Source organism: Electrona antarctica (assembly GCF_951216825.1).
Source record: "Electrona antarctica genome assembly, chromosome: 22".
In the NCBI taxonomy this organism is placed as follows: Eukaryota; Metazoa; Chordata; class Actinopteri; order Myctophiformes; family Myctophidae; genus Electrona; species Electrona antarctica.
Genome location: NC_136805.1, coordinates 11,870,759 through 11,894,143, shown reverse-complemented (window position 1 = coordinate 11,894,143; position 23,385 = coordinate 11,870,759). Strand labels below are relative to the sequence as shown.

The 23,385-nt window shown below is 43.2% G+C and overlaps 1 protein-coding gene across 1 annotated transcript in view; it reads left to right on the top strand.

The window, feature by feature from the left end:
* Positions 1-23,385, top strand: part of LOC306915731 (voltage-gated delayed rectifier potassium channel KCNH4-like) — a 111,051-nt gene that overhangs the window by 25,826 nt on the left and 61,840 nt on the right. The window contains exons 6-8 of the mRNA XM_079493304.1: positions 9,850-10,083; positions 14,163-14,264; positions 16,969-17,102. Of these exons, the coding sequence (XP_079349430.1) occupies positions 9,850-10,083; positions 14,163-14,264; positions 16,969-17,102 (470 nt within the window). The remainder of the gene's footprint in view (positions 1-9,849; positions 10,084-14,162; positions 14,265-16,968; positions 17,103-23,385) is intronic.

Genomic DNA, 23,385 nt, shown 5'->3' with positions numbered 1-23,385 from the left:
AGTGGTGTCAGCGTGCAGCGCATGCAGAGTTATGAAGAATACACATTCCGGGGTTCGGGCTGAAAGTCCACCTCTCACAGTGTTTTTCCACGACGAACCATTGAACGTGCATTGTAATACACATTGGTGTGAATGGTCTGTGAGCGTAGCGATACACTACAGGCGATACGTGTAAAACCCCGGACATTTGAAGGAATTTATAAAACCACCCGGACTGGCCGGACAGGCCCCCAAAAGAGGACGTATGGTAAACTGTGTATGTAATCGCGGCGCTGTCCATCCAAGTTAGAATGAGTGTGTGTGTGTGTGTGTGTGTGTTGTGCTGTGCTTACAATGTTGCCAGGTTCGCGAGTTGTAGTGTGTGTAAGTAGGGTGTTGAGTGGCAGTTTTTGTGGGCTTCGTTTTCATAGACCTGGCAACCCGTGTGTGTGTGTGTGTGTGTGTGTGTGTGTGTGTGTGTAGTGTTGTGTTCGTCTTGTTCTTGTAATGTGTGTGTAGTGTGTAACTTCCGGTTGTCTTTTCGGAAGTGCGCAATGTAACATGGAAGCTCGTGTTGGGGATAGAGCCAATGGAAGAGGGCATGTTAGTGTTGGCAGGTCCGTGTATTGTAAGCGAGTGGTAGTGTGTGTAAGTAGCCTGTAGGAAGTCAGGGTTTGCGGGCTTGGTTTTCTTAGATGTGGCAATAAATTATCAGTGGCAAAATGGTAGCCAATGGATGCAGGATGCAGTGTTGCCAGGTGCGCGAGTTGTAAGCGAGTTGTAGTGTGTGTAAGTGGCGTGTTGAGTGGCATTTTTTGTGGGCTTGGTTTTCATAGACGTGGCAACAGTGTTCAGGGGGTGTGGGTGGTTGGGACGATTGTGGCGTGAGTGTGGAAGTGAGGCAACATTGGTGTCAGTGCAATGAGTAATGTTCCGCGGGTGGTTTTGAGGGTCGGCGTTGGGCGCGATATGAGGAGATAGCGGCCGAACGACGCGGAGGGTAAGTGTGTGACGTCAGTGCCGTGTGAGTGTAGTGTGTTGCAGTGTGTCAGTGACGTGTCAGTGGCGTATGCAGTGTGTGACTTTGGGTCCCTTTTCCTGGGTTGGGTACAACTTCTCACTTGTATATATAGATAGTATAGTATATATGTATAGTTTATATGTATAGTGTCATTATATAGATATGTTCTAGTTACGTTCTTAGCTTACGCATGTTTCATGATAAATGCATTTTATATATGTGATGTATTCCCATGCATTTGTTCTTGCCTAATGCCTAAATTGTAAATTGTAAATTGTATCAGCGTGTTTGAGTTATGAGGAAAAAGTAATACCTCAGCACAATCGCAGCGTTTTTCCAGGTGTTAGGAGGTTTGGAGGTTTGCAGCACTGATGTTACACGTACTGTACACAGTGATTTATGACTGTACCTGCCCTTGACCTATTTACAAGACCAATTTTAGGGATGCTGAGTAGAGGCTGTGTGTGTTTATTCTTGGGCAAACATTACATAAAGCAGAGATGAATGGGCTCTGAGGAGGTGTTCACCAAACGATGTATGATGTAGCTGGTTCCTTGTTGAAACCCTACGTCTCTATGCTGTGCATGTTATTGCAGAAACACCTTCGTCAATAACAGCAATAGCGTTGTGAGCTTCTAGAACAGCAACATTTTTGCCGATATTTTGTGTAAAAGAAGGGGATCAAGTACAGACCATTCCGGTCAACAAAGTCTATACCGTATAAATTGCTGGGATTCATGCCGGTAGAGTTGGGTGATAGGCTATAGCAGGGGTGGGCAACTGGCGGCCCGGGGGCCACATGCGGCCCCCACCTTCACTTAATGTGGCCCTCAGGTTAATGTCAGAATACTGATATAATATTGGTTATTGTTACAATTCCACAACATGCAAACATGACCTGCTTTATTTACTTCAGTCTAAATTAGTAGCTAAATGATCAACAAGTATAATTAAAGGCATTTGAAATTACATAAAAAAGTTAATTTTCAGGATTCCAATAAAAAAAAGAGCAACAAATAATTCAAGATGTCAATTTGAAGATAGCAAAAATAGCCGATCTACAAGCTCAAAACGCGTCGCAGCGCGACGCGTTTTGAGCTTGTAGATCGGCTATTTTTGCTACGACAGTAATATATGGCCCTAGGGAGTGAGTGTGGAAATATAGTGGCCCTCTCCATCGTCAAAGTTGCCCACTCCTGGGCTATAGTATATAATATGACGTGTACATATGTAGAGGCATTGTTGATAATTTCACACAGAACACATTCAGAAAAGTGGTATGACTTTAATGTAATTCTATTAAGACAATATTTAAGCTATATCACGACAACCCATAGTTCTTCTGGTACACTGGATCTCCATAATATCATGCCTATGTGTTGGATTGGATTGTATTGTTGGCATATCGGTCGGATCAGTGGTTCTGGACAACCACCGATCCGACTGACTTCACATCAGGCAATGCTCTCCCTCAGGTCCTCTGTGATACGTATTAGAGTGTGATGTCATGTGTGACACACACCAGCAGATTTATATAACCGTCTGTACGCCAGGATAGTCTTCAAATATGGACATCTTGTTTGTGACACCCACCGTCGACCCACAAGGGAATTTTAATATAGGATGGGATCTCACCCTGCTCTACATGACAGGGTGAAACAGAGGACAGAGAGTATCTTTAGGACACTATATGAGGCATACAGTACAGGTATGCTATCATCATACCTCACTATGAAATTGGCTCTATCCCTATTTACTTCTCTATGTAAATTTAAAGTGGCAAAAGCTTGAAAGCCTATTTTATCCGGAGCAGTTTGACCTCTCAAATATTGATAGCTTCATAGCCGAAGTCTGATTGTATTCAGTCATTCACCTTGATGCCGGTTTCAGAGAGATCTCCTGTCTTAAGATAAGTTGGAATAAATACTCTTCGGTGTCACCGTGCTGAACGATCTCTCTGTGGGAGAAAGTGGAATAAAAAGTCTTCTCTTCAATGTCACCGTGCTGAGGGTCGGGGGAGCAACTTACATGAAACGGTGTCAAGCTTCCATTGACTTCATTTGTGTGGTCGACGGCTCTCGGCCGTGTCTGTCTTTAATTTGGAGGCGACAGTTTGGTGGCTGCTCGCTGAGTGTATGTGCCCCTAAGGGGCTGTCAAAAAAGCTCCAAAAAACGAGTCCCTCGTGGCCTGCTTCCCGTTGAGGACGGCCAATTAAAGTGCTGCCTTGTGAAAAGCACAGTGACAGATGCTGAGCTCTCCTTCACGACACAGTTCTTATAATCACAGTCGGGCTTCAGACTAACATTTTCCACCTTTGTGGCAGGACTGGCACTAAGTTCCTCAGTTAGATAGTGTGTGTGTGTGTGTGTGTGTGTGTGTGTGTGCCACATTAGAGCCACACCATTTTATGTGCTTCCCGAGATCCACATACTGTATTTGAAGTAACATAGCTTACTAATCATTTAAAGTAGGCTACATACGGTCAGGAACTTATATTAAAGGGTTATTTCACTTTCAAAATAAAATGTGGTCATTTTATCATCTACTCAGCGTGAGTAGTGTGATGTATGGATAAAATAGTAATATAAAGAAATGTGTTTTGCAATAATCTGCCTCATGGTGGCGCTATAATCGGCCGTTGTGGAAAGATTGGGGCAGAGGTCCGTCATTGGCATCCAGGGAGTGTGTGTGTGTACAGTTTGGCATCGACCGGGCCAACGGTGCCGGAGATTAGCTGTACGCACAAAATCACGGTAAAGCACACCCTCAAGTGTAATATTGCGATTATACAACCGTTACCAACAAAACAAAACCCATCAATATTTATTGATGTTGTGGGGCAATTAGCTATCAAAATATAATGTTTGGCTATTCCTATCCGTTTCCCTGTAAATAGAAGAGTTCATCTGACTGACATTAAATAGTCCCTGTTGATTCAAAGTAGCAGCTCTCTGAGGCTCCGTCTCACCAATCAACACAGCTGAGCTGTTAAAGCCGGCCCGGTGCAGTCAGTGGGAGGAATTCCAATATATGCTCCATTTGTACGACCTTGTCGGGTGGCCAAAATAACTGATCTACGACTCCGAGCTTATAACACTACACGTTCACAACGACGCATTGTGAACTTGTAGATTGGCTATTTTCGATGCGCGATACAGTCGTACCACAAAGTATAAAATACACTTGACTTACAGCAATTCATCACTAGTAAGTCCAACAAATAAATCAAAATGATCCATTTCTCAACGGGGTACTGGTTGTTTGTTGTTCTCCGGTGCTTGCAGGCTGTTGTTGTTTTTGTTTTTCCCTCCAGTAGGCTAGGACAGGGCGGCACAGGTGCAGCAGCTGTGCCATATTAGGCCTGATCAGGTGCGGACTACGGAGTGATTTTATTAATGTGATTAGTCCCAGGGCTAGGTGTTCCATCATGCTGATTTAAGCATTGGTATTGGGTAGAGAACCTATTTCAACCAATGCTTGGTCGGAACTACCTGTGTTATAATGTCATATAACGCAGCCTTCTTGCCCTTTGTCCCGGTGCGAATCAGGTGTTCCTTGAAGTCCTCCGAAATAGGCCCTTCAATGCTGACAGTAATAAGGTCAGGTCCTCCGCTGTGTTTGAGTGGAGAGAACTCTGATGTCTCATAGCTCTTTCACACACAGCCACAGTGGGAGGAACAGGTACAGAATGTTCTTCAGGCTTACTGTTCTTGTTGATTGTCTAAAGGTCCTTTGTTTAGACAAACAAGGTCTAAACAAGGTTTTTCGGAAAAACGGCGGCAAATTGACGAAAAACGCATTAGTCTGCATTAAGGACATTAGGTCTGAATCCTTTGCTGATGGGTCTGGTCTATCCTCTAGCCTTTTAAAACATGTCGGTACGTTCTGGGAATGATAACCTTCTACAACCTGAATGTTTCCAGGTTGCTACTTTGCACAGCCATGTGAGAGATGGAGCAGGAAATGCTACGTACTTCATATAGGAGGATAATAAATTGGTAAACTGTGTGATTTTCTCTACAAAATAAACTGTGTGACCAAAATATGACTTTAGATTTAAATAATAACTAGTCAGTAGTCAGTGAAGTGAAGTGAAGCCAGGTCGTGACTGGTCGTCACTTCATCCTGACAACCAACCAATAACCAATAAAACCACGGCGTTGACATCCGTCTGGGCTATGGGACCGTGACTAAGGATCCCATGGCCCGTTGCAAAAATGCTAATATCTTTAATTTGGGAAGAGCATCTTCCCTCCCTGCATACGCCAATAGTCAATGCACATTTGCAATTTCAGACGCATTGGTCAACTCACTGAGGAGAAATATTATGGATGAGGACAGACTGAGCGACTGATTTGGAACAATGGACTGATGTATGACCGCAAATGCCACCAAATTGCTATGAGTGTGGAGTATGGATGGACACTATTTATTCATTCAATTAATTCATTCCGAACAGAAATTCATACCCAAATAAAAGTACTCCTCGTTCCTCATTCATTCAGAATGCTACTACTAAGGGAGGGACATGTGTAAAATAATATTCCAAACTCCCAGGAGCATTAGGAATAAAGTGTTTATCCACGATTCAAACGGTTTATACCACCCCTCCAAACCCGAATGAAAATGTATTCGAGTCAGACCGGAATGGCATATTCTATTCCAATTGAGATGTTTACTTTAGCATTTTTAATCTGAATGATTAAATTAGTCATTCTGACTACAAGTGGAATATATAATCTGTCCATGTGTGTCTACTGTCTACAATCACAGGTGCTGCTTGGAATTCTGGGGCACGCTTGGCAGCATATTAGAGTCCCAGTATTTACATATTAATCAATAACATTAATGCATGCTGGCATATTTGAGTGGCCTCTTGCCACATCAGGGCCTGCTCTGCAGTGGTGTACAGTAGGCTACATTTACTCAAGTACTGGACTTTAAAGTTTAACTCACTGAGTGTATTTTCAATACGTTTACTTATGGTCCACTACAGTACATCTCAGAGGCAAATATTGTACTTTTTACTCCACTACAATTATTTGACAAATTTGTTACTTTGTAGATTTTGATTATTATTACAAAACCACTTCAGCCTTATGCATATATATTAGGCTATTTGAAAATAGCCGATCTACAAACTCACATCGCGTCCCACAATGACATGTTGTGAGCTTGTAGATCTGCTATTTTCAAAGCATTTTGATACATTTCGACGTATTTCTTACATCTCTAAGGTATATTAATGACATAGTACAATGTTGAAAATGAGTGGTATTCCCCTTTAAGTATATTTTAATGCGAGTATCTTTGTACTTTTCCTTGAGTAAAGTTGTTATACTTCCACAACTGCTCTCTCTGTGCTGCGCGACGCCCCCACCAACATTCACACAGGAAATCACAGCACTCCGTCTGGCTGCTTGTCGTGTCTCTCCCTGCCTGGCGTAGCTCAACTGGTGTCTGATGTGTTCACTTGTCGGCTTGCTGTGAGGCGTCGCTTGGTACCACTTTTGGTGACAGAATCACAGGTGTGACTCAAAAGTGAAACACCAGGGCCACTTTTTAATTGCTCTAACACGGTGTGTTAGCAGGACAGTTTCATACCTTGTTAATTTGTTATTGATTGAGCAGAAACGTGGGTTACTCTTAAAAAAAAAAAACTTCCTTGATTGATTTGGGCCTGGACGGCTGGCATAGTCGCCCGGGCATCTAGGCTGTTAATCCAGACTGACAGTGTGTCGCGGTTTCATATCCAAAATCAGATCCCGATGACCTTTGCTGCGTGTCACTCCCCATCTCTCTCTACCCATGATAGCGGTTTCAGATGTTATCAGATTAATTAATCTCCCGTCCTCAGCCCTTATCAAGACAATGCAATATTGTAATATTGTATATTGTATATATTTGTTGTCAGCCGTTGTCTTACGGTCGATCGCGTTGTCCGACTACTAACAAACCCTAACCTCGGTCTTAACCAGCCACGTATGTAAACATAAAGCGAAGTTGTTGTATAGCGCAGTTTCACAATGTTTTCGCTTCGGCGGCAGTCATTTCACTTCCGCGTTTCCTAGTCGCATTTCTTTTCATATTAACACAGCTTGAATGTTGAAGAAAGTTTTCATTCCAACAGATTATTGATTTGGGCAAATTAAATGTATACATTTATAAGTCAAAGTAGGCTAGCCAGCTCTAGGTGTTGAAATGTTGTGAACATTCAAAGGGGTTTTTCTCAGCTTCTCAGTAAAACGGCACAATCATTTTAAAATGGTCATATCTCCTTCAAATATTTTCATATGAAAGCTTACATTCTGTACTTTAATAATCTGTAAAAAACTGAAAAAATACTCGAGGTGAGGCCCTATTTGCCAGACCCGGTCACATATTGCTCCATTGCATGGTCTGATAAGGAACATATTGGTGATTATCGGTTGATAACATTGCTAAACCCTTAACCACTTAAGCCCTATATACTTCATAGTACGACATTGTACGCTCATTTTGGAATAATGGCACTCCCAAACTAGGGATACGACAGTTATACGCGGGAGGACACTAGATAAATGTCTGTGATACTACTGTATAATTGCTATGCTAAACGCGTGGTTGATAAAACTCCCAAAGGTAAATTTAAAACGGCAGATTTGGCTGTGTAGTAGTAGACCCTTCTTTGTGCCTTCACATAGATTTAAAAAAAAAACAGACTGTTATTAATTATTTAAAAGACATCTGTGGTATTTCTGTACAGAAAAGTGCCATGTCCATGTGCCAAGTGCTCGTTGAAGTAGCCTATGCCAAGCTCACTGTAGAAAGAGTGTACAATGTTGTAGCTTGTAGAAACAGGGAGAGAGGTTGGGAGTTAACATGCAGCAAAGTAGCCTGGCTAATAAGCCAGACTCAAATCACACTGTCGTGTGGTATTTGAGTCTCGAGATGCTGTGTATGGATCTTGTTTCCCAGGGGGCGGGTTCAAACATTTTCTCTTTGACGCAATTGGTCAGAGCTACTGTCAGTCAAAGGTCTCAAGCATTGAACGTCACTGTACCAAAGCCCGCCCATATTGCATACCGTGTCCCGATTGGCCACACCAGTTCTCCGGTGTAGGAAATGGGTGTACAATTGAGCCTCTCCAGATCGTAATCCACCGGCAGGCAATTTTTTTTTTGCCAACGGCTGATTCGGTCTGGCTTATTAGCCAGGCTAGCAGCAAAGGCCGTTGGGTCCAGGACTTGAACCTGCGATACGCTGTCTGCTGGCTACTTTGGAGCCTATATTGTAAGTGACCGGACTGCTACGCCAGCAGGAAGTTGATTTCTAACAAAAGTTCTTCACAAGAACAGTATTGACATGGACAAAAAAAGAAGAAGAAAAACATATATATAGTAGCATAGTATGCATATACAGATGGTGAAAAATAGCTGCTCTATAACAGGAGATACAGTAAGAGGAGTGAGTCAGTCACATATACTGTACCTGTACCTAAATTAGAATTCAATGCAGTGCAGTTACTGTAGCATGCACCATTCTCAAGACAAGTGAGAGTATATGCCCCGTGAGCATCAGTGTCAGCATGGGGCTGTCACTATAGAGGTCCTGGAATGTAATCCTCGGAGACAGAAAACTGGTGTCATTGGATGCCTCGCAGGTATAACTAACCCATGTTGACCTGAGATCAGATTCTAAAAATGTCTTCTACATCCTGACAGTTTTCTGAAAAAGCTATGTTTCTATGTCAGTGGTTCTTAGATTTTTCAAAAATAGCAGACCTACAAGCTCGTAATGGGCTTGTAGATCTGCTATTTTTCAATAGCTAAAGCATAACATAATGCTAACACCAAAAGGGGTTCCCGCCCAAAATGGGCTAAATGAATACAGTTGTAATACAGTACAGGCTGGAACTCTGCTATTCGGAGAGGAGCTGTCCGTGGTGCTGGAATAATTGCAAAGCCAGTGAAGCTGCAATGCAGTTGATACGTTTATAGCCAAACGTGTATCACTTTATCTGTTAATTTATTCATTTGAGTATATGCACACAGTACAATCCTGATGTGTGGTTCATTGTTTACCTGGTTTCATTGTTTCATTGTTCTCTCTGCACTCTGCCTACGTATGACTGTTTATCCTGTTGTTTGTTGTGGGTTCATGCTTAATGGGCCGTTCATACCAAGCACTTTTTGTTATAGTTGATTAGTTGTGGTGTGAACGATTTTTAACTTCATCTTTATAGTTATTGGTGTGTGAACTAAACGCCAGCCATATGCTTCAAAAACATACGTATTAACGTATTAAATAGCGTCTAAAGTAACAAATGTATGATGAATGGCCCCTTTCTCTGCTTATTTCAATCTTGCACTTAGAAGTCGCTCTGGATAAAAAAACGTCTTATGACTCTATGAGAGATAACATATCGGACCATTGATTTGGTCCCTTATGGCAGTGGTCTGGCCGTGGAGTGGACCAGAAAATATTTTGTATACATACCATACAAGAATTGTGTTGTTAAAATGTTTAAAAATATTTCACATTTCTTTTTTCTTTTTCTTCCTTTTTCTTTTCTTTTTTAAATAGCAGACCCACAATGCATCGCATCACTATTTTCAAATAGTAGATGTATCTGGGTTAAAGTGGTTAAACGTGATGCTACATTAACACATTTTGCCAGGGAACTCCACCCAGACCTCACTTCACATTTGTGTACTCTCAGAGTTGATCCTGAGGATTTTACTGAGCATATACTGAAATATATATACTGAAATTCTGTATAGCCTTCAATGAAGATTGTCTTTGTGTCAAGACTCCACCTGGCAACGTTTTCGTACTTTTTTTTTACTCATTGGTTCCTTCCCTGCAGATAGCAACTTCCTGCTGGGCAACGCCCAGGGACACCGCGGCTACCCCATCGTCTACTGCTCGGATGGCTTCTGTGAGCTGACGGGCTACGTCCGGACCGAGGTGATGCAGAAGAACTGCAGCTGCCGCTTCCTGTACGGCGCCGACACCAGCGAGCACGTCGCCCAGCAGATGGAGAAGGCCATGGAGAGCCGCGAGGAATACCAGGCCGAGGTCCACTTCTACAAGAAGAACGGTGAGGGGATGAACATGGCTGGGATGCAACAGTGTTGGAAAATAATCCCAGGTCCAGTAGCAGGGCGGAATGTATTTGTAGATTACAAATATATATTCTTTTTACAATAATTTATCGGTTCTAAAATTAACCCATTTTGACCTGATATCAGATTCTGAAAAAGCTATGTCATTCTTCGATTTTTTAAAAATAGCAGACCTACAAACTTTTAGCGCGCCACTCGGTGACGCGCTATGAGCTTGTAGATCTGCTATTTTTCAATAGCTAAAGCATAACATAATGCTAACACCAAAAGGGGTTCCCGCCCAAAATGGGTTAAAGGAAGTCTGGGATTTGGAGGCAGTGGGTAAAGAGGTTGAACATTTTAAGATTGATTATTTATTTTTAACTCGGCAGGTCTACTGTACAAGCTCACAATGTGTCACATTGTAAGGTGTTGTGTTGGGCTATTTTTGACGATGTTTGGTGTGGAGAGAGAAACAGAATGGGACAAGGATAGACACCTGGGGTATACTCATGTCTTGTTCCCTTTATAGAGATGAATCTGCTTTTTTTATCTGTGCTTCCTTGGCACAAGGCCAAAGTCTGTCGATTCAAATCGTTAGACTGCTTTATTTCCGCAAGGATCCTTGTGAGGTGTCATTGGACTCCTGGGAAGCGCACTTACTGTAGTTGGGACACACTCACTTCCACTTAATAACCTTTTTCTAATATTATTATATTGATCTACCCTTTTCAGATATAGTAAATTAATAAATACATACAGCACAATATTTTAGACCACAATTAAATCTTGTTTTATTGCATACAAAAATTATAATAATAATAATACCTTTTCACAAAAGTGCATGTGTCAGTGTGCAAGGCACCATGACACCTCATGGACAAACTGCCTCAGTGGCCAAGGTGTGTGCTCTGCTGAGCTCATTTTCTATTCTAGGACGTGATATTGACTCCCAACATCGAGTTTTATTTTCACAGTTGACCAATCTGGTCAGATTAGTAATATCCACATGGTCTGCTGTGATGCTACGATCATGATAAAGCTGCCAAAGCAGCAGGCAGAGCAATGGAAACAGACTCTGTACTGTTCATTGATGTAATGGAAACCGCCTGCAATGAATCACATACTGTACAGTGTACAGTATGTCACACACATTTGCACTCAAAAGGACCATGATGGAAGTGTGTGTGTGTGCGTGTGCGACGTGTGCGAGTGCGCGTGTGCATATATTTTATAAGAGTAGCTTATAATTGGAAGTTAAACCCTCAACAAAATCCTTGTAAACTTAATGGAGCCCTACTCTCCTTGCAGTAAGTCATACTACACGGTAAGGAGACCGACCACACAAGACCTCCTTAAGCCTCCCGGATGGTCCAACAGGCTTAGGTTCGCTCAACAGAGAGCTAATGCTTTCCAATCCAATGGTGTGAACCAGTGTGTCGCTAATTTCTATATGAGGGATTACAGAGGCTCGTCCTGGAGGCTGCGGGTGCAGCATAGAAGGGCATTTGTATTCCTCTGCTTCTTCCTGAGCCCGTCAGCCGACAGACAGAACTTCTTCCTGGGCCCGTCAGCCGACAGACAGAACTAACTGCAGAGCAGACAGACCCACATCACTGCATGTGTAGTGCATTTGGAGAACTTTGGCTCTCCAAATGCTAACTCCAAATGCTCTCCCTTGCTAACACGACAGACACCTGTAACAACATCTCTCTAACTCTTGTCTGCTCGGCTGGCTCTGTCTCACTCTTAACGCGTACACTTGCACATAAGCACACTCACAGACAGGCCACCTGCGCAACAGGGTGTAGGAGACACGGAACAGATGTGCTGAGATGGAGTACATCTTGTGCTGACTGCTTAATGAGCTCGCTGGGTAGTGGGTCCATCGTTAAAACACTCTCTCTCTCTCTCCATCTAAAACCTGCAGCCATCCTGTATGTCAGTGATTCCCAAACTTCCAAAAGAGAGATTAGACATTTGCCCGCGACTCAAACTACTGAAAATAGCAGATCTACTGTTTTTACTACTGTGTATAAATAATTAAAATATATAAAAGAAATCTATCTATAAATGCACCACGTCTGTCTGTCTGTCTGTCTGTCTGTCTGTCTGTCTGTCTGTCTGTCTGTCTGTCTGTCTGTACGTCTGTCTGTACGTCTGTCTGTACGTCTGTCTGTACGTCTGTCTGTACGTCTGTCTGTCTGTCTGTCTGTCTGTCTGTCTGTACGTCTGTCTGTCTGTACGTCTGTCTGTCTGTCTGTACGTCTGTCTGTCTGTACGTCTGTCTGTCTGTCTGTACGTCTGTAATGCACCTAACTCGAGGCTCTGTACAGGGCCCAAATTAGCCAATTGAGTGATCACCCCTGGATCTCCATATACGGAGCTGGCCTGTTCTGACATCACAATGATGTTCTGACATCTGCATATAGACTCCATATTTGCGCATGCCTGATAAAGAACTCCATATATGGGCATAAAGAACTCCATATATGGGCCAGTGCTCAACGGGCACCGCTCTAGTTTTGTTTATTTATCTTTCCCCGTCTTTATCTCCATCTCTCTCTCTCTCTCTCTCTCTCTCTCTCTCACTCTCTCACAACCATCTCTTTTGATATCAACCAGGCTGCGCCTTATTTTCGCATGCTGTCTTAATAGCTATGCACAAGATTATAGAAGACACACGGTCTGTGATTTATCCATTAACATCTTTATTGACAACGCGTAATGCATAAATATATTTGTACGAATCTGTCAAGAGGGAAAAACATAATAAAGCTCAATAGAGCTCATTTTCATTGTGTTTTTTGTTCCATTTATTAAATGAAAAAAGACAGACATTACTCCCAAACCTATATGTGCTCTATTTGGGTTTACATTGGAAACTATTTGGGTTTACATTGGAAACATTGGAAAGCAGTGGCTCAGGGGTAGAGTGGCCGGTAGGGCGGCTGGATGGGAACCGTGAGGTTCCCAGTTCGATCTCGAGCTCCCCAGAGTACACCCGAAGTGTCCTTGAGCAAGGCGCTGAACCTCTAATTGCTCCCGATGTGCAGGCCTTGCATGGTTTCCTCTGCCATCGGTATATGAATGCTGTGTGGGTGAATGTAATGCACAATCTGCTCTTTGGATAAAGGCGCTATATAAATACACCATTTACTATTTTAAAGACAAATCCTATGTAATTAATTATAGCATTACCTCTACTTGGCGTCAGTTCCCTCTCCCGGAACTGACGCTTATATCGCCCAGCCTTACCAAAGGATTAAAGATACTACCTAATTTTGAAAATTATATATCGTCTGTTTAATAAGTCTAGTTAACAATTAAGAAAATGCAATTCGCTCCTTTTTTAAGAATGTTATGGGAGCTCACAGGTGTCGGGTAGCACTTGATTAGGAAGCCTAGAATGAGGAAGCAAGCACCATACATCCCACTGCCCTCCCACGCCTCCACCAACATATACAACCAGGGGAGGCTGTCTGTTTTTTGCATTGTCCCTTAATTGGTCCTTCCATCTGTCCCAACCTTGACAACGCAATATCTCACGAATGCCTTGAGCGCATTTCATTAACATTTGGCATTAAACACATCGTCTTCTTGCTGTCTATGACAATGCTTAGAAGTATAGGTTGTCAAAGGTCAAAGTCACTGTGACCTCATATCTCCTGTCTGTCCCGTTTTCTTGAACACAATATCTTAGCAGTGCCTTGTGGGAATTTAATGGCTTTAGCTGGAATTTAATTGGCATTCAAAGTCCACTTGGATTAAAGGATGAACCGTTTAGAAGCTGGTCCGAGGGTCAAGTTAATGAGGCTTAAATGTTTTCATTCACTACACTTAGTACACTATATGAATCTGGACATACACGTTAACGGCAATTGGTTGGCAGAGACATACAACGGTGATTTCTAGTTTATTTTGCTCATTCATTTCTTTTCTTGTACCACTCTTCATGCTTTCATTCTTATTATCCTTTGTTTGTGTATAATAGAATGTTTAAGAGTTAAATGAACACCAGATTTGACTGTGTTCTACTTCATGTGCTTCAAATGGACACTGGTTTTGTTCTCAGGGACGGCCTTCTGGTGTCTGCTGGACATTGTTCCCATAAAGAACGAGAAAGGAGAAATGGTCCTGTTCCTCTTCTCGTTCAAGGACATCACAGAAAAGCACGGTAAGGAAGGACACCACGGCAACCACACAGACGCTACGCCACATGTAGGGGCTTTGAAACCCTCCCCCCAAACACCCTCCTTTCATATGTTCCATTCTAGACATGATTTATAATTGGGCCCCATCTCCTGGCCCCCTGGCTTTCATGTTCGGGGGCCCTTTCTTGTTTGTCATTGTCACCCCCCTCTACCTCGCGATGTGTTACAGACAGTAGAGCTGGCATTCATTTATTGGAAGCAGCCAGTGCTTTCCACAGGGCAACGTGACGTGCTGATCCAGAGCCTGAGCACAGTCTGTCACAAATGCCAAACACTTGGCCCGAGGGGGAAGAAGCTGTCATTCTTCAGTAATGCTGTTGAATGGAAGTCCAGGTGCTGAACATTTCACTGAAGGGCTGTGCTTTTTCACCTCAGCAGTGCAGGCTCAGCTTATTAAGTGTGTTAAAGGGCAAACTAAAGACTCAAAACTTAGCGGAAGAAAGAGAAAACCCTGGCCTTGACCTTGAAGCCCTGATCCAAAATAAAATAAAATAAAATAAAAATACCGTAAAATAACCCCAGAAAGTTGGATCAAATGGCATAAGGGGCACTTTCCTGCACATCAAATAAATAATTCTCTGCTAAGGACGACATTGGAAAGTTTTATTAAAAGTCACAGATCGCCTAGAATGACATTGGACGAATTATTAGTTTATGATGCATCCAACATCGCTAGTATTATTTTTAGCTGTACTTGGCGTCTCCCCCGCGTTTATATTACATGCAATTAGATATTTGTTTATATTCAAATCAAAATAATACTATTTATGAATGATTCTTACGTAAAAGAAACAGCAGCTGGGGAGGCATGTAGAAACAGCATTACTGTATCTCTCTGGCGAGAGTGCTGGAAAGCTCGAATGCATACTAAATAGCCTAAATATAAATGTATTGTATGTGCATTTGAGGTGACGGAACACCTTCTATTCCCCAGAGCACACTGGGCAGGTTCCGGAGCCCCATGCTGCTCCGGCCAGATCCAGCACAAATTAAGCCCATGAGAGACAAAGCTGCAAGATATACCATGTATCACAAGAAGATCCCACTGCAATATTCATTTTAAAACGAGGACAAATAAACTGTCACATTTTATTAATGCACTCCTGCACAGTACCTGCTCATATTTCATATTTATAGAATTGTGTGTCTTTTTTTTAACAATGTCTTTCATGAATGTATATGTTGTTGTTCGAGAGACCCTATTAACACCTTGGAGGCGCAGGACGGAGATCACCGTCAAGTTCAAGTGCACGGTCATTTGCCCGTCAACTTAGTGCTATGAAAACTGAGCGCATCGCTCTACAGCCTAGAGGCGCTTGTTGCGCAATCCTCGGTGTTGCACAACAGTGACACGTCATCGAAAATGTTCCCTGCCTGTTTAGCTGACGACAACGGAAATCTTAAAACATTCATAACTCGCGATCTAAATCATCCCGTCTAATTATGAAAAAAAGATCCTGTTTTTGACGGCCCTCCGCGGTCCAGTCGCTAGTCGCGATAGATTTATTCTTACCTCCCGTTGTTGTCGATCGACTCTAGAGTGGTGTGGCTATTGTTAGCTGCTACACACACATTCACAACAACATCCGGTCCGTCGGTAAAAGTGGTCCGGGCGCTATAAATGATGGGCACATTTTATTAATAGGCACTAATAGGCATTAAGTAGGCACCCTCAAGGTGTTAACCAAATGCATTTTTCTATCGGATGTGATAGGGTGTTTTTGAATCTTGTATGTAGACAAGTCTCAACAAACTGAAACCACAAATACAAATTCTCTGAAAATAGAAATCTTTGTATAACAAAATCTCCAAAATTCACATTTCCAAAATTGGGCATATGAACACATGCCAACAGATAAACTAGCAATGTCCTTTATATTTAGTTTAGTTTATTTCAGTACATTTTTGTGGTGACATAGTGTAGTTTAAATTCCATAGGTAATTTAGAAAATAACACTTCTGACCAAAAAGGTGAAGCCATTTCGCCTATCCTTTTGCAAAACAAAGAATAAGCGGACAAATCAGTCCAGATGGAGACGAAAAAAACGAATGTGATTCCTTGACCGCCGAACGTCTTAACCTCTGACCCGTGTCCGTGTCCCCGACCGTCTTAACCTCTGACCCGTGTCCATGTCCCCGACCGTCTTAACCTCTGACCCGTGTCCCTGACCGTCTTAACCTCTGACCCGTGTCCGTGTCCCCGACCGTCTTAACCTCTGACCCGTGTCCCCGACCGTCTTAACCTCTGACCCGTGTCCGTGTCCCCGACCGTCTTAACCTCTGACCCGTGTCCGTGTCCCCGACCGTCTTAACCTCTGACCCGTGTCCGTGTCCCCGACCGTCTTAACCTCTGACCCGTGTCCGTGTCCCCGACCGTCTTAACCTCTGACCCGTGTCCCCGACCGTCTTAACCTCTGACCCGTGTCCGTGTCCCCGACCGTCTTAACCTCTGACCCGTGTCCCCGACCGTCTTAACCTCTGACCCGTGTCCCTGACCGTCTTAACCTCTGACCCGTGTCTGTGTCCCCGACCGTCTTAACCTCTGACCCATGTCTGTGTCCCCGACAGTCTTAACCTCTGACCCGTGTCCGTGTCTCCGACCGTCTTAACCTCTGACCCGTGTCCCCGACCGTCTTAACCTCTGACCCGTGTCCGTGTCGCCCACAGTCTCCGAGGAGAAGCGGCAGATCAGGAAGAGTACTTCTCACTTCAGCAGGGCCAGGAGGCGGGGCCGCACCATGCTGTACCAGCTGACCAGACAGTTCTCCAGAGGGGGCAAGGGAGAAGTCAATCTGGGCAGCGTGAGTACGCACAGCCACTGGTAGTTAAGTACTGTACTTAACCCATTTAGGCCTGTCAAAAAAACCGAAAAATTCAAATATTTGTGCTGCATTTTTACGATTTTTCAAAAATAGCAGACATACAAGCTCGTAGCGCGCCACTCGGTGGCGCGCTATGAGCTTGTAGATCTGCTATTTTTCAATAGCTAAAGCATAACATAATGCTAACACCAAAAGGGGTTCCCGCCCAAAATGGGTTAAGTACAATTTTGATGTATTTGTATTTACTTGAGTATTTGCGATGTGACACATTGTGAGCCTGTAGATCTGCTAAAATGAGTGCTTTTACTTTTGGTACTTTTAAGTACATTTTGATGCCAATACTTTTGTAGGCCTACTTTATAACGGTTGCAACAATATTTACTGTACAACCATTACTGTACTCCAGGTGGCCCAAACATTCTGATTGCCCATCAGATTGCCCATCTGATTGCCCCATCATCACCAATCAGGCTAGGTGAGCCTTGGGTGGGGCTTCCCAATCAGAGATTGTTCCCATAGCAACAAATGCATACAGCCCTAACATGAACATCTCACTGGCTTCTTGTAGCACAGAGTGCAGAAGATAAATAGTAAAGTCACATAGACCAGCAGATTAGTTGAAAAATAGCAAAGTACATCATAATTGAAACATTGCAAACAAAAAATACATAGAAATAATGTGACTCTGGGCACAGAGGTTACAACTTTCACATTTTACACTTTGAATTCCAGACTTTTACTTGTAATATATTGCAGTATTGGCGCTTTTACTTAAGTAGAAAATGTGAGTACTTTTCCCACCACCACGCCGGCTCCTATACTCTTCATCAGCAGATAATTGGTTGCTTGACATTTGCTACCTGTACAGTTGTCGCTTACAAGTACATTTCCTGAGTTCACTGCAGTTTGCCAGGGGACTTAGGTGGCCATTGCATAGGGGGAGAGGTCACCAGGTTCTGTGGTTTTAAGTTACCAATTACAACCTGAGACTGATTCTAAATGGTAAATGGTAAATGGTGCATTTATATAGCGCCTTTATCCAAGGCGCTTTTACATAGATTGTGCATTACATTCACCCATTCACACACACATTCATACACCGATTGCGGCGGAAGCCATGCAAGGTACCAACCAGCACATCGGGAGCAATTTGGGGTTCAGTGTCTTGCCCAAGGACACTTCGACATGTAGACAGGAGGAGCCGGATTCGAACCGCCGACCCATGGATCATTGGACGACCTGCTCTACCTCTTGAGCCACAAATGCCTTCTAAATCAGTAGTTCTCAAACTATTTAGTGCCAAGAACCCCCACATTGATATAACCGCAAACTTTATTCAAAATTTGTCAAATTTCTGAATGATCTTTCAAAAATGTAAAAAAACAGCAGATGTACAAGCTTGCAGCGCTACACAAAGTGACGCAAGCTTTTAGATCTGCTATTTTTGAATAGCCAACGGTAAAATAAAAAAAATCACACCCGTGTGAACTGAGTGGTGCAAGGTCTTATATAGTCTGATCAGCTATGTCAGTGACGTCACACACTAACCATAGTAACCATGCTCACCTTTGCACGGACACGTAGGTACACAGGTACACAAACATACAGACAAAGCTGGTTGTTGGAGTGGTTTGCACCACTCAACAAAAATTACACGGATGCTTTCCCGGTTTTAATGGGTGGTTCCAGTGGTTCCAGCTCTGCCACCGTCTGTGACTACTTTGCACGATGTCACTCATCAAATAAAGGCAACCGACAAGCTCTCAATGTGCTGCAGGTCGGTGTGATCCGTTGTGAGCTTGTAGGTCGGCTATTTACCATACCATTGTGCAACGACGTATGCATCTGGCTTTATTATGTTCCCTCTCACATTCTTTAAGTACAATCTCAGGGCATTCCCATATAGAGACTGCATATACGTGATTACAGATTATATCCTTAACGATTCAGTGTAAATGTCAAATCTTTTTGGAAGACATTTCCGTTGCTTTGTTAAGCAGAACAGCAGAGTGGTTGTAAATATCTATCTAGATGAATATGCTACTTTTCGCCCTTGGAAATACAGCCTACACGTGTCTTCAAATATATTAAAAAAAATTAAAAGCGTAGTGTGATTATAGCTGGCTCATTCCCATTCTTCAACCAGCACCATAGAGTATTTGCTAGCAGATGTTGACAGAAAGGCCTGTCACATCTCTTACATAATCATCAAGTTAAGTTGTGCTCCAAGGGCCTGGGCCGTGGCTCAGCGGTCCAGGCACCTTGGCCGGTAGCCCAAGTCTGGCAGTGTGCCGCGGGTTTGACTCCCGATCCCGACGGCCTTTACTGCATGATGTCACTCCCCCATCTCTCTCCCCCATTTCCTGTCAGCCTACTGTCTGTCCCTCTATAAAAAATATAGTGCTCCAGGAGATACTATCCATGCTACAGTAGCTGTTTCCCAATTTCAAACCATTGCAGTGAAGCACCAAATTTTACAATCCCACTTGGGTCACATTGTAGATGACTCTGCTCAAGTCCCTACTTTAGGGTACTTTAGGGACCCTAAAGGGTACTCAACAGAATCCTCCTAAACTCAACTCGGTCCGTGTGATGTTTCAGCACTGCCTCTGCCCCCTGTGCACGTGTATGTGCGTACACACACACACACACACACACACACACACACACACACACACACACACACACACACACACACACACACACACACACACACACACACAGTACTGAAAGAGCGTACTGAACAGGAAATAAACCAGAGACACACAGAATTCTACGTAATTAACATAGGATCTGATAACATAACGTAATGTAACAGCATAACGGGCCTACACCTAGAAGGTAAATAATGATCTACAGTATAAGGAAGATGTAATAATTATCTTGTAATAAAGTAGTTTTTATGGGTATTTTCTGCCTTTATTCAATCAAACATTCAAACAGAGAGACAGGAAAGAGGGGAGAGAGTCGGTGAGTGACACGCAGGAAATCTACCACCGGGCTCGGGAATCGAACCTGAGACAAGCTGTCAGGCATCAAAGCCTCAGTGGTACGCCCCTTCACCACTTGGTCATCAGTACATGACATGTGGCAGCGTTGGCCGAACGGATTGCGGATCGGTCTTGATACCGGAAGGTCGCCAGTTCAAATCAGCGGTCCGGCACGTTAAAATTACCACCGCTGAAGTGCCCTTGAACAAGGCATTGAACCACTACGATGAAATGTTCTATGAGCAGGGCCTGGCTGGAAACAAGTTCTTGAGCTTAGCCCAGATACCCTGGGTAAATATAGTAATCATTTCATTTCATTTCATTACATCTGATATTTTTTTAACATTTTTGACAAATCTAGAAAGTGTGAGAACTACTTATTTAGAAGGCATTTGTAGAATCGGCCTCAGGTCTTAATGGCAACATTTTACAGCTGGCATCTCAGCCAGCTATACGCAGTGGTACAGACTGTACCGTACAGTGCGTGCATGCCCGGCTGTGGTTGGCTGGGATGCTCCTTGCTGGCTAGAAGCCCAGCCCCTGCCCTCGGGCATCAGGACACTGCACCTCCCCCTCGTCTGCCAGCCTCCTGGTGCCATCCTTCCCATCCCACCTACTCACAGATGACATTGTTCACTGGCACCGTACATGTGCAAACAACACACGCATACACACACACACTGACACACACACACACACACACACACACACACACACACACACACACACACACGTGTTCTGGATACGCACACACACACACACACACACACACACACACACACACACACACACACACACACACACACACACGTTCTGGATGCACACACGCACACACACACACACACACACACACACACACACACACACACACACACACACACGTTCTGGATGCACACACGCACACACACACACACACACACGTTCTGGATGCACACACACACGCACACATGTACAAACTACAACATGCAAGCACACATTATATACTGTATGTATATTACATAGACTAGTACACACTTACTGTACACATACACACACACACACACACACCATATGTATTCCAAGAGATCACATACACATCCTCACACTACTCACCTATTCTACACTCTTGACACATACACATACACAGTACACACCTAACTCTCACACATGTATATTTAGACAATTTACTTCTGTCTTCAAACGGGAAACAACATATGGTCCCTGACACCCACATCCACACATTTACACACTGTTTCCATACAGAGATGCTCACAGTAAGGAACATTCTGTTCTGGATGCAGCATCAACTGGAAAAGAACAGATCTCCGCCAGGCCTGGCTGCCTACTAACTCGAGGTTGTGTCACCACAGGTGCTCTTGATGCTAGCGACTGACCACGATATACACTATCTACCTTTCAGACATATCTTGGTCATTTGATCTCATGTTTAATTAGCCTTGTTTTTTCTGACTGACTGAAGAATGTAATTTTGATAACACGCTATTTAAAAAGACTCTGGGTTCTTTGTTTACCTGGTATCCTATAGTTTTACTGTACATATTATATAAAAAATCACACCCGTGTGAACTGAGTGGTGCAAGGTCTTATATAGCCTGATACAGCTGTGGTCTGACGTAATGTCAGTGACCATGGTAACCATGCTCACCTGTGCACGGACACAGGTACACAAACATAGATACAGACAAAGCTGGTTGTTGGAGTGGTTTGCACCACTCAAAAATGTTTTAACACTATTATTTAGAGGTTCTTGTGATCCTAGGGCGCTACACTGTCTCGTGCGTGATTACCTTGAGCCGTCAGGATATGAGGAAGCTGCAGGCGGGGAAATAGAGTTTGTGTGACAGCCAGTGCAACTGTTTGTATTTGTAGAGCCAAGAGAAAATATCTGAAAAAGCAGAAAAAGGGGGGGAAAATGCAGCACTCCAGATTGGATAAATGGACTTTTAGGTGCAAGGCTCAGTAATTGATTGATTGATTTATTAACAGTTTGCAGAATTACAGTACATTTCAAGCACAAACTCAATACAAAGACTGTTAACTGTGAGTGGACGACCCAATTAAGCATTACACTTGTTTACAAGAGGGTCCACCATGTTCAATTCATCAAAACATTTAGAGACATACAAATAGACACTTCTATATAGTCAAAGAACAGAACAGGAATTCATCATAGAGGTAAAAAGGGAAAAGAGACATAGGAATGAAGAAGCAGCCAGCACACAATGGACGTCCTTTTCATATGGTTTGTTTACCTCTGATAGGCCTTCCTCAGCGAGCCCCCTATTCAGATCCTGTGCTTTATTTACCTCTGATAGGCCTTCCTCAGCGAGCCCCCTATTCAGATCCTGTGCTTTATTTACCTCTGATAGGCCTTCCTCAGCGAGCCCCCTATTCAGATCCTGTGCTTTATTTACCTCTGATAGGCCTTCCTCAGCGAGCCCCCTATTCAGATCCTGTGCTTTATTTTCATCACTGTTATCCCCTCACCTACACAATAATAAGCAATTGTAGAATTCTGCAACAACAAAAATCTTCTCCCCTGCTACAAAACGTTTTCAAATGGGGGTACATATATGAATACGGAATTTGTCGGTCCTTTAAAATGTTTGAGAACCACTTTAAATAACACACACACACACACACACACACACACACACACACACACACACACACACACACACACACACACACACACACACACACACACACTGCTGTTGGCAGCACATACTGTACTGCCAACCAGATGAAGAAATCACAAACAGACTCTTTAACCTTTGCTTTTATGACATTTATGGCAAATGCTTCAAAACATGTTGTTGCTAGTTTGACCACTTAAAATGCTCTAATCTTTAAAAGAAATGGTCAAGCTCCCAATGCATCTGTGATGCGTTTGGAGCTTGTAGCTTCCATGCTTCCATAGAAGACATGCTGGCTTCTGTGGAATTCCAAATGCCTGAACTCAAGTACTCAAGTAAGGTTTGAAAACAAAACAAAAAACTAGATTTACAGGTGGTGCAAAATGTCCTTTAGGGCCATTGGTTCTCAAAGTGGCATCAGTGGACGAGCCCACAAATCTTGCATGGGGGTCCCTGGCACAAAATATGTTCAGATGTGGGTCGGCGGCCAAATTTACATATTAAATATTAAACTCACTTGCCATCCTTGACATGGAAAATGGTTAGAGAACCACTGCTTTAGACTAAAGATACATTCTACTTACTGTTCACGAGCTGTTCACAAACTTGTCTGGCGATGGAGCGCATCATGTTCTG